This window comes from Microcaecilia unicolor, unplaced genomic scaffold (assembly GCF_901765095.1).
Source record: "Microcaecilia unicolor unplaced genomic scaffold, aMicUni1.1, whole genome shotgun sequence".
Classification (NCBI taxonomy): domain Eukaryota; kingdom Metazoa; phylum Chordata; class Amphibia; order Gymnophiona; family Siphonopidae; genus Microcaecilia; species Microcaecilia unicolor.
This window is the reverse complement of record NW_021963125.1, coordinates 132,462-148,869: the sequence shown is the minus strand read 5'-3', so window position 1 is coordinate 148,869 and position 16,408 is coordinate 132,462. Positions and strand designations below refer to the sequence as shown.

General features: G+C 41.6%; 1 protein-coding gene across 1 annotated transcript in view; it reads right to left on the bottom strand.

The window, feature by feature from the left end:
- LOC115458969 (transformer-2 protein homolog alpha-like) overlaps positions 1 to 16,165 on the bottom strand; it is a gene marked incomplete at its 3' end in the record, with an annotated part of 34,983 nt that extends 18,818 nt beyond the window's left edge. The window contains exon 1 of the mRNA XM_030188828.1: positions 15,943 to 16,165. Within this exon, the coding sequence (XP_030044688.1) occupies positions 15,943 to 15,978 (36 nt within the window). The remainder of the gene's footprint in view (positions 1 to 15,942) is intronic.
- Positions 16,166 to 16,408: the final 243 nt, after the last annotated feature.

Here is a 16,408-nt window from a genome sequence, read left to right as displayed (position 1 = left end):
GGGAAAACGCGCCTGACGATAATCCAAGGCCAGACTCTACTGAAGGGGATACAGAAAGCGGGGCCACAGAGGACCCCTGCGAAAGAGCTCTTTTTAACATGTATGCATTATGCAGCAATAAAACAAAATCAGGGGAAAATGGCTCACCCTGGCCTCCCGGTTCCAGTCCGGGGGAAACAGCTCTTTTATTTGCCTCTACACGAGGCACCCTCCAGGCTCAAACCCTCCGCCTCAGCGGGGGTCGTTCCACGCTGTTACAAAATGGCGCCCGCTGCCAGCTCCACGGAGCGGGAAGGAACATCGCTCGCCATGCTCAGGCCGGCTCTACCGCCTGAAAAGCATGCCTTACAGAGCCCCGCTGCAGATTTGCGCTTTGCCACAAATGTAACAGCGCTTTACGTTCTCAGCAGCCATCGCCGGAAACAGCGGGAAATTCAAAATGGCGGATTCGCGCCAAAATCGTCCCAAACACGGGCCCTCCCCAGAGGAGCTACAAAATGCTCTTACCTCACCAGACCGAGTCTCCGCGCTCCGGTCACGCTGCACAATCAGAAGAAAACTTCTTTTCTGGGATCGCAGCACCAAAGCGCGACACGACTTTTTTTTTTTTATGCTGTGAGGAAAGTTTGAGGCAACAGCGAAAAAGGCAAATTTCCAACTCCGGAGGATCAGTAGCGTGGGGAAGGCAGGGAAAGGGCGAATCTATGTGCCTGCATCCACAGCATGGGCAAAGACAGGGATAGGGCTTGCCTATTTGTCTACTTCCACATCGGGGGCCGGGTTAAGGCAGGAAAGGGCTAACCTATTTGCCTTTAAAGTGGGTACCACCAGCCACAACAACCCTGCTACAACTGGCAAAAGCACAGGAGCCACCCCAGGCAGATTTTCTGAAGGAGCTTGAACAAGCTGCAACCACCCTGCTGGGGAGATAGGGAATACTGAAGAGGCAGATGGAGCTAGCTGGCCATGAGGCACTATGCTTTTTCAGTGCTCTCTATCTCCCCCTGCTGGTTGATGGCCACAACCCACTCGTTAATTATGTTCAGTGGAAAATAAATCTATTGGCTCAGGCTGCTTCCTATGTGAATATTTCATCATTGTTTCATTATTTCTACCAAGTATTACATATTAAAGGCATATGCTTTAAACTTTGTTTTAAAATTTGTTTATCCAGTCCTTACATGCACATGGTTTTCCTTTTTGGATCCAATGGGTGGTTGAACAATTAATATAAAAACTGTATTGTTTGACTGCTTTGGGTCCTACTAATCTGTACATCTGCTGTCTAGGATTTTGTAAGATGAAAATGAGAAAAAACGTTTTTGAAAGTTGTTTACTTTTGCAATGTGTGTATGGATGCCTGTTCTGGTATGTGCATGTGATAATATTTGAACGTTTATACATATAGCTATGATTTCTGAACATGTGGCGTCATTAAAAGACTTAAATGTCCAGTTGGGTATATATGCTAATCTCAACTTTTTAAAATGTTTTAGACATATCCATCTAATTGCTCCCATGATATAACTGAATTCTATTATGTCTCACCGAATTTAATTGGAATAATGTGGGATATAAGCTCCCAATGCAGTCCATTGATTTTTTTTATATTTCATTCTTGTGACGACTGTGCCAAAACTGAAAAAACTCTTCTCTACTATCTGGTCAATAATAAAAAGGAACTCACTGAGAACACTATCCACCCTAAAAGGTTGTTTTGTGGCTGAACATGAGGTACTGTAATATGGTGTATATGTGTGTATTTATCGTTCCTAGTCATGCATCCAAAGGTATATAATACTTTCAAGAAAGCTATGTTAATCTTTTAACTTATTAGTGGAAATAACCACAAAGGCATGGCTATGGTCACATTTTCAATATGGTGATACTAGAGCCCAGCCAAGGAATAGATTCTGAGTTAGACTTCACTAGACCAAACTCACAGCATCATCATCCAGTTGGATATGCAGCACCTTAAAAGTTGGGATAAAGGATTTTAAAAAATTGATATTTAGTTTGTTTAAAACAAAATATTTTTTATTTTGGCTTATAAAATACTTGCATGTTCACAACAGAATCTATTTGTGTATCTAAAATGTCAAATTTCTACAAAACAGATGAAGTGAAGTTATGATTCCTTGTGCCCCAATGAAAGAAGACTTTAATTTTACTTCCATTTCATTTCAATAAATTCAATTTTCATAATACCAGGCTTCCCAGGGCAGATTAAAACAGTTAACATGAACCCATCAGGAAACAGGTATACCCTCACTGAAATTTGGTCATCTGTATTGTATAGAACAGTTGAAGAAAATTAGAACAAAATACAGAATTTATAACTGCTGTTTTCTACCAGCTACAATAATTTAAGCTGTTTACTGAAATCATTTTATTTCATGATATTTATATCTACATACAGGAAGCTTTCAAATTAAAAAGCTATCAAGTTAAAATCTTTTTGCCCCCCCGCATTTAAAGCCACTGCCTACCCAACTGGAACAGCTTTTGACTTTTTTACAGATGGGCATGCATACATAGTCTTATTTCTAATAATCTTTGCTATCATTTTGGGTGAGCAAAAATAGTGGCAAACTCCGCCTACTGGCTTCAGTCCATATAATGGACTAGAGAGGCTCATGCAGTCTCATGTTCTCAATCTAACCTCCCCTGACTAATGTTATGTTCTCATGAGAGAGAGATGGATGAGGGGAAGAGGAGGATTTCAGACCTTGAAAGGAGGTCTAGTCTCAAGATGGGGGAATTTCTGTGCAATTAGTGACACAGCACTTTGCAGTATTTTACTTAGATAACATAACATTTTGCTCAGAATTTTACATTTTTTGCACAGAATTCTCCTAGAAATAAACAGCCCTGGAAACAGCTCAGACACAATCTGCTGAAAAGAGATAGTCATTGAAAATTTCTTACTGTACTAGTTTCGTTTGCCTACTGTAAAGCTTGCGATTTGGTATCTTGTCTCTCAACTCAATTTAAGACGTTTTCCTTCAAACTCAAGTCAAGGCATAAAATGCACTCATCTAACCAACTGTAAAGTCAAAACTGAGAAAAGAGCATAGGTACTCAGGCAAAAGAAAGGGGTCAGATGTAGAGGAGATCAGCAGTGCCTTTTATGACTAAGCCGTTTCTTCTGTACTTTTAGGTACCCAGCTCAACTGCAATCTGTCCCCTTGTTGCTATAAGCCACAAGCTTTACTCACAACTGTGTGTCAATTTGTCCCATTTTATTGACCAACGACCCCAGGTTCTCTCTCCAGAACATGAAGACATGCACTTCAAGTGCCAGTACGCAACATTATAAATTAGGGATGGCTAAAAGCTCTACCCTGCAGCATTCCTAGACACAGGGTTTTTGAAAATCCACTTGCAGCAAGATAGCCTATGAAACTTAAGTTTACCCATATTTGCTTTTGTTTTTAAATATTTCGTTTTTTAGGGGTTTTTTTCACCTCCCACTATAAGTCTCACCATTTATTTCTCAGCTTCCAGGATTTTTGCAAACATGATATTTACATTAGCTGCCTTTAAGATATGGATTGGAGACATTTATTCATATCTGTTACATTTCTTTTCCTGGAATCTTACTATACCAGTCGAATCAATGTGTTGTGTCCCTTCCTGACCAGCAAAGGATGTGTTGTGTCCCTTCCTGACCAGCAAAGGAAGAGATGTAGACTTTTCCACCAATGCCAAAGCAGGATATGAACTAGGAATATTTTTGTATGTTTAACCTTAGTAAATCATAGTATAGCCATACCAAGAGTTAGGTTTTTTTTTTTTTCATTTTAACCCTTAACATGAATCCTCAGAAACTTAGCAGAGATTGGGTGGCAGCACCAGTGGTTGGGAGGCGGGACTAATACTGGGCATACTTCTACGGTCTGTGCCCTGAAAATAGTAGATACAAATCAAGGTCAGGTATACATATAAAGTAGCGCATATGAGTTTATCTTGTTGGGCAGACTGGATGGACCATACAAGTCTTTTTCTGCCTTCACCTACTATGTTACTATGTAACATCTGCAGAGAATCTATAACATTTATGCAAAAACCTAGTTTCCACTGTAACCTCCAGGGGGACAGTCCAAAAGCCACTAACAGTTAACAGATATACCAGTCTTTACAGTGAGGGAGGGAAACATGGTCCCCTGCATAACCACAGCCTAGACAGGCTATCCAGTTTGTAATATTTCACAAAGGGACAACCATGTTGCTGCCCTACAGATGTCTCCTGGGGTTACTGCCTGGGCCTCTGCCCAAATAAGTTTCCTGAGAATGCATGGAATGAGCTCATACGTCCTTAGGAATTGCCTTGTACCACATAATATAAGACACCTCAATGGCTGACCTCATCCGCTGCTCTGAAATTTAGAGGCTATCTCCCCTTACAAAGTTCCTGAAAGGACAAAATCTATAGTTTTGCAAAAACAGAACAGAAGGGCCCTCCTAACATACAACCTCTGTACCTTCATCTACATCTCTGAAAGGGCTGGGAGGACCCCCGATTGATTGGTCATTCCATTTCAAGTGGTCTGATTTCAGAGAAGTGCCCTGCTCGACCATCACGGATTTCAATGAAATTTTCTGGGAACATTCATACATGTCCCCATTGAACATTGGTAAAGTTTTACGTTCACCGATGCAATACTTGCTGAGATATAGTAATCTGTTTGACCCCATACTGCAGCCTTCTATGGTATGACTCCAAGATTTCGGCAACTTTGAGACAATGTATCCCCGGCAATATTTTGCTGAAACAAAATTTGGCCATCTTGTACAACTTGTTGCGCTCTATTAAACAAACTAATAAAAAAAAATCTTCATAAGCGATTTCCATGAAGAAAACTTGGAGCAAACTTGGTCTGAAAAATTTGCAGCATGAAAAAATTGTAAGTTTGGCTTTTTTATATCTCTGGAATTAAAGGTGTGATAAACGTGAAACTTTGCACACAACTTATCAACACAAGGTTTTCGAATATAAAATTTCATTTTCCTAATATTTTCCATTAGTTCGCAAATTGAGTGTAAAGTTGATGATTTTTGCAAAAACGCCAAAAATAGGGTATTTTTAGCCCACTTTTACAAAAGATCTTCTGGAAACTCTTTTTAATCCTTTTCATTAGAAAGAGCATGTTTCAAATCCCTTAAAAAAGTAGGGTTGGTTTTTCATCGCTGGCATATAAGGCCCTAGAAATAGGGACAAAGTTGAGGATGTTGCTATCGCAACGTCATATACTTCAACATGCATTTTTCTATATTGTGTCATTTTCTTTCCATTTCTGCTGAAGTTTAAAGTGTATAATTCATTTTTTGTATGCTATATGAATCTGTTAGTCTACTAGCGGTGCTTCTACACTAATGACATTGGTTAAATATTCTTTAAGTACCTTATTGATGCAGCGCATTAGCATGTTTCGGCTATAGGATTCTGTACTGTGCAGGTGTAGTTTCTGTCATAACAATCTTTATAACTTCTCTTTTTCAGATTCACATTAATTTATATTTAAACGGTTTTTATTGATGATCAGGCATTTTTAAACAAAATTATAGAAAGCAAACAGAATAAAGTCATAACAATACATCATATGTATTTATACACAGCTTAATTGTTCCATCAGTGACCATCAATTTTTATATAACAATAACTCCCCTTCAACCATCTCCCTCCCCTCCCCCCTCTCCCCCCCCCCCCATAGCCTCCACTCTGGGCTCCTTGCTTCGTGGTATCATCTTTCAAAATCCAACGTCAATCTGTACCTAATTACACAAGGAGTATATTTCGACCAAGTTCTTCTCAAATTAGGGTTTGTCTAAATTATTGAGTACTGCGCTTCTTGCTTTATGAGAGATATTTTGTAAGTATGGATTCCATATAGTTATAAAATGCTTCCTTCTCTTTGGGCTGTTAAAGGCTGATCTGGCCTCCCAAAGCATTAGCTCATGTAATCTATTCCTCCAGAGCCATACTGAGGGTGGCTCCGCCTGTGTCCAGTACCTGAGTATACATTTCTTCCCCACTGCGTATGCTTTACTAAAAAGTAACTCCAAATTTTTATTTGAAATTCCATATGCATTATTTTTATTCAAAAGTACCCCTCTCCAAGAGGGGAACATCCTTTGCCCCGATATTTTTTCAAGATAGTTTTGTATTGCTTTCCAATATGATTTAATTTTATTACATCTCCAAAATGTGTGCATAAAAGTGTTCCTCTCTTTACTGCATTTAGGACATTGGGCATCAGATATCCATCCGGCCCTTGCTGCTTGTGTTATGTAACCTCGGTGTATAATCCTATATTGACTCTCCTGCAGCTCCGCCCCACTTACTTGTTTGGGTATGTCTTTGATCAGTTTATCAAAATTTATACCTTTCAGCTCATATCCCAAATCTTTACTCCATGAGTCTTTAAGCTTGTCATATACTCGAGGTGGATTGAGCATCATTAAAGCTCTGTGCAAACTTGATATTGACACCTGTCCATTTGCATCTCCCCTCATAAAATCACGCAGCCTTTGACCCACCCTCATATCCAAGGCTGCTGGGTCCAAACTAAACCAATAATGATGTAATTGTCTATATGTATAGTAATCTTTATTAGTAAGTGAAAACCTCTGCTGCATGTCCTGAAATCCATACAATCCCCCTTCTTCATTCCTCAAATGTTCAAGCAAAGTGATTCCTGATGTCAACCATCTTTCAAATATCCCTTTCTCTAATCCCGGGGGGAAATCCCTGTTCCCTTTTAACGGAAGTTGATCACTTATATTGGGGTCTTGTCTCCAGGATCGCATGAGATGTTGCCAAATACGTCGCAATGGTTGCAGTAATACACTTTTCCTGCATTCAGGTGGCAGATTCACATTAATACATTTACTTCATATTAATTATTGCGATTTTGCTTAATATGCGAAAAATGAATGTCAAACTGTCAACTGACAATCCCACTTTGCCCATTTGCGTTGCTGGAAAAAAACTGTCATCAACTTGCCACCATGGTTCATTTTATTCTAAAGAAATTGGGCTGCACTATGTGCATAGCTGGTCCGCCAATGAAGAAATGCTCATTACTCGGCGATCAGAGGTTGAGTTCACAGACGACGACCAAATCTGCCTGCATCACAAAGCGATGTATTTTGAAAAAGTACGAAATTAAGCAAAAGTCGTGCTGCAACCCATTCGACAAACAAAATCACAGAGTTAAACATGGACTGTTCAAAGTCGATCTAGCCATGTCCGATGATTTGAAAAAATTGAAAACAAATGTGAAAACGGGCAAAAAATGTGTTCCAAGTGTAAAGCCAAATATGTTTCCATGGTCGAAAGCAAGGCAGAGTCATCGTCATCAGAAAATTACGATATGGACATTTCAGACACTCTTGATCAAAGTTTGACTGATTTGGGGACTTCTCCATTAAAAATTCAGAGGGATAAAACTGGATATGTGAAACGAAAAATTGAACGCGTGCAGAAAGTGGTAGCAGAAAAAATAATGGTAGCCGCTGCAGTATCAGCCGAAGATATTGGACAAACTAGCAAGTCGGCTGCTAAGGAATGCCTGTCATGCCAAGATTACACTAACCTAATCGAAGATGTGAAAACAAAAATTAAATATCCAATAGATCCATGAAAATTCAATTATTGACTTTGGCCCCAAAGAGTTGGTCAATACCAGTGACAGCAAAAACATTAGCGTTTCAGAATGTATGGTTAGAACAGCGTGAAAATTAAACAGAGGCATTTGTGCACTACCGGATGCATAAGTTGGCAAACTGCTACCAAAGTTCAAGATTTCTACGAGCATGATGAATTTAGCAGGACGTGCCCTGGTAAAAATGATTTTGGTTTTGTTTGGCTTGATGTCATCAAGGTTCAAAAACAAAAGTGGTTGCTACTGTGCAATCTGAAAGAACTGTAAGTAGCATATCGAAACAAATATGGTGCTGAAACTGGTTTTTCCAAATTCTGTGAGCTCAGACCAAAGTGGTGTGTTACTGTCGGTGCCTCAGGCACACATTCCGTCTGTGTCTGCACCATCCATCAGAATGTTAAGCTTATGTTATAAGGTGCCAACATTAAAGAAAACTACAAGATGCTCATGGGAAAAGCAGTTTGCGATCTGGACGCCAAAGATTGTACGTTGCAGGGATGCCAAAACTGTCAAGGTAAAGAGGCACTGATAGCATATTTGGAAGAAATATTTGAGGACTGGGACTCAGAAGAATCAATAGAATTCAAATAATGGGTTCATACTGACCATGAAACGCTCGAAACATGTTCTCACTGTTGACAACTTTATTGAAAAACTCGCTAGCAAAATTTGGAAACTGACTGGCCACCACTTCATTTCAAAACATCAAAGCAAATATTTGAAGTCATTAAAAGCTGGCCTAAAAGAAACCGAACTTATCGTACTGATGGATTTTGCGCAGAATGACTCATTTGTTGTCCAAGACGCTGCTCAAGGCTTTCACTGGGAGAATTCACAATGCATCCATTCATCACTTATCAATAAAGATGGCGTGCTGCAAACTGTCAACTGCTGCATAATTTCTGATCAACATGAAACGGTTTCCGTGCACATGTTCATTTGGAAGTTGATTGAGTTTTTGACGAATAAAATGAAGATTACAAGAATATACTACTTTAGTGACGGTTCAGCAGCACAATACAAAAATTACAAAAATTTTGTCATCTGTGCAATCACAAGAATGATTTTGAAATTGAGGCCGAATGGAACTTTTTTTGGCACGAGTCATGGCAAGTCACCACCATGTGATGGAGTTGGTGGCACAACTAAACGTTTGGCTGCTCGAGCAAGCCTCCAGCGACCATTAACCGACACAAATACTGACGCCAATAGATCTGTTTAACTTTTGTGACAAAACATTCATGGAATTAAATATATCTATGTTCTGACTGAAGAAATCCAAGAAAACAGGATGCTGCAAGAAGAAAGATGGAAAGCTAGCTGCACAATAGCTGGCACAAAAGATCATCACCAGTTTGTGCCAGTTGATTCGAATTCAATTTCTGTCAGCAAAGTTTCAAATGACACGATTAACTTTGTGGCCAAAATTTCCGATATCGTCGATTCTAATTTACAACTGGCCAAACTATGCCTGGTTGTTATGTTGCTTGCATTTATGACAATAAGTGGAGGGTAGGCAACGTTGTAGAAATTTCCATCGAACAAAATGATGCACTGGTAACATTTATGCATTCATTTTATTGGCCTGAAAGAAAAGATGTTTGTTGGGTTCTAGTACAACATCTTACTTGTGTGCTTCCAGCGCCATCAGTTACGTTGTCAGGCCGCTAGTATCAATTCCCAGAAGTGACACTAAAGAAAGTGGCTCGTAAATTCAATAATAAATAAGCAATCGTTTGAGTTGGCAGTTCATACAAACATTACGGACCTTCAGCTTGGGAACCATTTAAGATACCCCACTTTAGGCTTAGAACCCTAGGATAAGCCGCCCAATCGTCGGCTTGGGAACTGGACAGATACCCACACAAGGCTTTGGAACCTGATAAGAAACCAAAACTAGAGGGCTTGGGATGCTCATACAAGAAAACCCACCCTTGGTTGGTATTGCACAGCTATCGGGCGTGACCGCTATGGCGATGGGGTTACTGGTTCAAGTTCCTGAACTGGTAGTGACAATGTCACCATGGACCAATGCAATTTAGGTACTAACAATGTCTGTATAGAACAAAAATAATAGAATGCATGTGATGCTGCGATAGCAACATCCTCAACTTTGTTCCTATTTCTAGGGCCTTATATGCCAGCGATGAAAAACCAACCCTACTTTTTAAGGGGTTTGAAACATGCTCTAATGAAAATGATTAAAAAGAGTTTCCAGAAGGTCTTTTTGTGTAAAAGTGCGCTAAAAATACCCTATTTTTGGCATTTTTGCAAAAATCATCAACTTTACACTATTTGTGAACTAATGGAAAATATTAGATGAAATTTTATATTCGAAACCTTGTGTTGATAAGTTGTTGTGTGCAAAGCTTCATGTGTATCACACCTTTAATTCCAGAGATATATAAAGCCAAACGTTACAATTTTTTCGGACCAAGTTTGCTTCATGGAAATCGCTCAAGAAGATTTTTTTATTATTTTGTTTACCCCCTCCGAAGGGACACCACCTTGTAGTGGTGGAGGAGCTTCTGTGTTTCAATGACTCAGAGGGCTATGCTGAAAGGTTACCCTATCAGACAGGCCTCTGAGGAGAACCAGACAAAGTGTCCCAAACTGGGAGAGTGGTAAGATGGCGACCTGAAGTTCGTATGCCCAATGGCCCAGCTGCCCTCTGAAGTTTCATCTTCTTTACGTAAATTTCCTCTCTGCAATTGCAGTTACCTTAATTGAGAGGAAGGGGACAACTGGCGGTCAGCTGTCGATGGCCAGCGTTTTGTCCCCTGAGCAGCAAGAGCGGGACCGCTGCACGACGAACTGCCCACAGATGAAAGGGTTGGCGAGTCCTTTGATTAATGCCAGTGAAGGAGCGTCAACGCTCTTGGACCTGGAAAAAACAACTCCATCGCTCCCGAATTATTCAACCACCATGTCCAAAGGAGTGGAGGAGTGAGTTAGAGGCATATGCTGAACGGAGGATGTTTACAGCAGAACCCGAATCGGCGGAACCACTCCTAAACACCTAAGAGAAATCAACTTGGAGTTTTTGGCTCCCGTGGAGGTTACATTGAATACCATCTGGAAGGCACTTCGGGACCTAACAGTTGCCAGTAAATAATTTTGTTTCAGATTATATTTTATCAGAGTTACATGAACAATTTAACTGAACCCTTTGAGAGTGAAAACTTGATATAACAAATGATTCTACACGAGCAAGAAGTGGTTATGATCTTGAAAATGATAATAGACCAGAAACTTTGAATAATAAACTTATTATAGATGATTAATATCGAGATTATTGTTTTTTCCCCAGAGTTCCAGGTATGACTTCTAAAGTTTTCCTCAGAAATATTTCCTCAATTATTACTTTAAAAGGAGTGAAGCCTGTGTGAAAAGGGATTTATTTAATCATGGGATCTGAATTAGCGACTTAAGTACATGTATTGTTAAATAAGTTCTGGTTTTTAAAAAGAGAAAGAATGTAATCAGATATATTATTCTAATATTGGGACAATAAGTATGTTTTCAATTAAATGATTTGACTGTACACCGTATTGGCCTTGAAGAAGCCAACCAGATGATTAATGTGGAATAATGAATTAGACGGAGTAATATCTGGGGATAATCAGGTTAATACCACTTTTTTTTTCTGTTTACTGTTTAACTGATCTCCTTGTCTTGTTTCACTCTCCTTATTTAGTGGTCTAAGGAAGAGAATAGAATTACCTGACTGAAATAATTCCTATATATACTTTCTCTGTATTTCTGTCAAGTTGTTTTATCGCTTGTAAAAATTTAAATGGTTATAAATAAAAATTAAAAAAAAATATTTTAATAGAGCGCAAAAAGTTGTACAAGATGGCCAAGTTTTGTTTCTCTCAACAAAATATTGCCAGAGATACAGTGTCTCAAAGTTGCCGAAATCTCGGAGTCATACCATAGAAGGCTGCAGTATGGGGTCAAACAGATTATTATATCTCAGCAAGTACTATATCGGCGAACGTAAAATTTTGCCAATGTTCACTGGGGACATGTATGAATGTTCACAGAAAATTTCATCGAAATCCGTGATGGTCGAGCAGGGGCATTGCTCTGAAATCAGACCACTTGACATGGAATGACCCTATAATGCCGTTGTATAGCTCCATGGTGCGACTGCACCTCAAATATTGTGTCCAATTCTGGTCGTCGCATCTCAAAAAAAAGATATAAAGGAATTGGAGAAGGTGCAAAGAAGGGCTACGAAAATGATAAAAGGGATGGAACGACTTCCCTATGAGAAAAGGCTGAGAAGGTTAGGGCTCTTCAGCTTGGAGAAAAGGTGGCTGAGGGGTGATATGATAGAAGACTACAAGATAATGAGCGGAGTAGAGCGGACAGATGTGAAGCGTTTGTTTACACTTTCAAACAATAGAACCAGGGGACACAAGAAGCTAGAATATGGTAGATTTAAAACAAACAGGAGAAAGTTTTTTTACTCAGCATGTAGTTGGACTCTGGAACTCGTTGCCGGAAAATGTAGTGACAGCAGCTGGCCTTACGGAGTTTAAGGGGGATTGGACAGATTCCTGAGGGAAAAGTCCATTGAACATTATTAAAATTAATTTTTTTTCTTTTTTGGGGTTTGTCGGGTTCTTGAAGCCTGGATTGGCCGCTGTCAGAGACAGGATGCTGGGCTTGATAGACCATTGGTCTTTTCCCAGTATGGTGGTGCTTATGTTCTTGCAGAAGTTGATTATCCAATCGATGGACTGAAGAACTTCCACCCCTCACTGAGTAGCCAGGTGGCTCTCCGACTCCGAAGACGCTCGAATGAGCCAGTCACCCAGATAGGAATAAACTTCCCTCCTTTCATAGAAGACTGCCACCACTACCATAACCTTAGAAAAGGTGCAGGGAGCTGTGGCCAATCCGAAAGGCAACGCTATGAACTGGAAATGGTGCCCCAATACTGCGAACTGCAAGAATCTCTGATATGGAGGTCAAATCGGAATATGAAGATAGGCCTCTCTGAGGAGCAGTGCACTACCTGAACCACTCAGTCTCTCTGGGTTTTTGTTTTAATGGGAGGAAGTTAGAAATCTAAGGCACAGCGAGAGAGGGACATTTGCAGGGTGAAGCAGGGACAGGCAGGCAAGCCAGTGTGTCCAAAGGGGGTCAGAGACCACACAGCCACCCCCCCGGTCTCAACTGGCTACAAGCCCAGGAGACTGCACAGGTCCGTCCACCACCTGCTGGAGATAGAGATATACTAAATAGCATAGAGGCTGGCCAGCTGGTGTAGCTCCCTTCAGTTTAGTTCTCTATCCCAGCCTGCTGGTAGACGGACACAACCTACTGGTTTCTGGATTCATCTGCTGATGACGCTATGGAATCCAAGTTAAAAAAAAAATAAAAAAGCTTATATTTAGGCCACAGAAAACAAAACACCAACGTGTGTTTCATGTCCGGGTTTTACCAGGTGCATACGCACAGGAGCCAAGCCTACTGCGGAACTCTTCTGCGCATGTGTCAGCACAATCCTTCCAAACTCCCTAATGCTCAATGCTATGTGCGCACTTATATTTGCATCTCACTAATGTTAAGAACTAGGGCATTGTTCTGTGCTGTTCCAGCGGTATTTACACAACGCCATTTGGAACAGCGTTGAAGTTTTGAGCATTGGGGTCTTTGTTAGCCTCCAGTTACACCATACTGTTAAGCGTTCCTCAACCTGATCCTTGGTGATGCTCTCATTTTCACAATATTCCTCCTTCAGTCCACCCCCCACTTCTCTGCCTCCCCCCTAATCCCCAAACTTCCAAAAACCACCTTCTCCTTCCATGGACTTCTGCTGCTGACACTGTCTCTACACAGAGATTCTGTTTATTACACAACCTCACTCAGGTTCAAATGATCAGAAGCCCCACACTGTTCCAAACAGCCCTCTAAAAATAGCACTGGAACAGGGCGGGACTGTAACGTCCTTATGATCAAAGCTAAAAATACAAATTTTTGCACACTATTAGCTCTGATCATAGGGGTACCTCTGCGGGAGGATTGTGTCTGGGCATGCGCCTAAGACACAATCCTCCAGCAGAAGTTGTTTGACAGGTCAGGGATTTTCTCCCGACCTGTTAAACCTAAGCCTGCCCCTGCACCAAAGCGTTCCCACTGACCACCAGGGCATTTTTGTTCAATGTGGGGGGTTTGGAGGAAAGGAAGCTAACAGTCCCACTGGACCACCAGGATTTTTGTGTTTTGGGGGTGGGGGGCCTGGAAGTCCATCAGTCCTCCAGGTCTTTTTGTTTGGTTGTTTTTTGTTTTGTTTTGTTTTTTTTTGGGGGGGGGGGGGGGGGGCAAGTTAAGGTTTGACAGATCCGGGAGAAAACCTCTTCAGTGGGTCTAACGATTCTTCCCTCACTGATAAATCCTAATGCCAGCTCCAAGCTGGCATATGGTTTGCAGCAAGAGCAGCACCCTCACTGATCATGAAGGAGGCACGTAGGAGACCCTTGTTTGCATGAAGTTAGCTTTCAGAACCGGCTAGTGTGTTATTACACGTGCTCACCGGCTCTGACCATCAGGTGGGAACAAACGTGGGCACTAGTACAGCACTATGGCCTCTAGCGCCCGCATTTGCTTCTGATCATCAGCCCATCAGAACAGTAGTGGAGGAAAGCAGAGTAACTATTCTGAACCAGTGCTGATATTAAGTCTTCATGGGAATACTTGGGGTGGGAGGAGCCAGAGAGCTTCCACTAGCTTCTGGACCTTACAATGAAAGCACTACCCTAAAATCTCGTTTGAGATTCATTGCAATATATGTTTTAAATCTAATTCTTAAATGTGAAGATTTGCCTAAGATATCAGTCAGGTGGTTCATATTACAAAATTTAGATATGGATGAAAACACTACAGTTCTTGCAGAGCCTGGTAAGGAATTAAAGCTGCAATCGTACCATCCCAAAACAGTGCAATTAGCTCTAATGGCTGAAACAGAAGGACCCTGACCTGCACACTCCACCCCTACCTACTTTACAGGCATAATACAGTTTGCATTTTAAAAATGTGAGCAAAATACCTAATACTATGTGATGAATATCAGCCCACAACGAAAAAGGAACTGTTTGCTCTAAATTTCTAGATGCTATATATTTTAAAACCCATTAGTGTCCAATGTTCCCGTAATAAGCCATATGGGAACAGATTAATGGGAAAGAACATTGGACACTAAAGGGTTAAGTAAACTTCAGAAAAAGCATGCCCACCTCCATGGTCAATACCATTTGTAGTACAAACTGAATGTTTCCAATAACATGTTTCTTTTCCCCAAGCTTATCAAGTACCACTTTTTTTTTTTTTTTGGGGGGGGGGGGGGGGGGACTGGTGTGGGAAGGTGTTACTCCTCTCGAAGCACAAAAAAGCTCAGCACTGAGCAGCTGCAATCAAAATAATTTAATGCATCCGACCTCCTTAGTTGTAGCCTAGCGGTTAAAGCACCAGCCTCGACAGCCAATAAGCCAAGTTCAAATCCTGTTGCCCCGCCTCGTGATCGGGACGAGTCGCTTAACCCTCTCCACTGTATCAGGTACAACCTTTGGGGCACCTGAATATAACGTTAGCAAACTGAAATAACTTTTAACAGGATAACGTGAAGCTGCTCCCTAAACAGAAACATCAATGTTATATCGGTAGCCTTGCGAGGCTTTTGTTTAGCAACCCTTCCAGCCACGTTAGAACAAACTGCACACTTTTCTTTTTCCTCACTTTTTTTACATCCTATCAACTCCTGAGATCATTTCAACCTTGCTCTACTGTACCTGACGGTAACTCGCTTTGAACTTGGAAAAGGCTAACAAGTCAAACTAAAATTCAACCCGATTAGAAATTCCCAACCCCAAGTTACACTATCTACTTTAATCGCCTTCACCCAACTACCCACGATTCGATCAAGGGCGGAAGCGCCCCACATGAAGTACAGACATAACAGGGCCGAGCCAGATGCCGTTCTCCTTTGTCGGGCCTCTGCACAAGACCGACCACCCCTCCCCCTCCTTCCCGCTCTCTCAAGGGCGGTTGTGAATACCCGCCACCCTACCTATATCCTCTCCGCCTCCCTCCCTCATCACTTCCTTCCACTGCACCAGTCAGTAGAAAAAAGATGCCCATTTAGTGCGAGACAAACAAGAGCTTCGCCGGAGAGCCGGAAAGCGTCCGTTAGTCCCCAGTTTGTTTACTGCGTCACTATCCTCGTGTTGCCGCCATAGCCCCGGTAGGCGGCTGGCTTTGTACTCACCTTGCCCTCAAAGTTTCTATCCCCCACATCGCTCATGGCGGCGGAAACTCCTCGGTAGGCAACCGCAGACGAGAAGCGGCCAAGCGCAATACGCTTCGTAAGAGACTAACGATGAAAGGGGAACAATAAAGAGTCAGCTTCAACTGCTAACCCAAAGCCCCCTGACTCTGGCTTTCCTGGTCTTGCACCACAAAATGGCGGCGAGGCGACTCTTCAGAACTAGAGCGGCAGCGCGAGGAGGCGTAACTGCGATTCGTGATCTCACAAAGGGGTGGGGGAGGGACGCTAGCAACGGGTTTGTTTTTAGAAACTGGCAGCTGATTTCGGGAAGATGGTGGGCAGGACTCAAGGAGGTTAGATTGAGACCAGGAGACGACGTAAGCCTATCTAGCCCATTATGGAAGCTGAAGCCACTAGGCGGAGCTTCCGCCGTTTTAGTTCACCCAAAACAATGGCAAACACTATT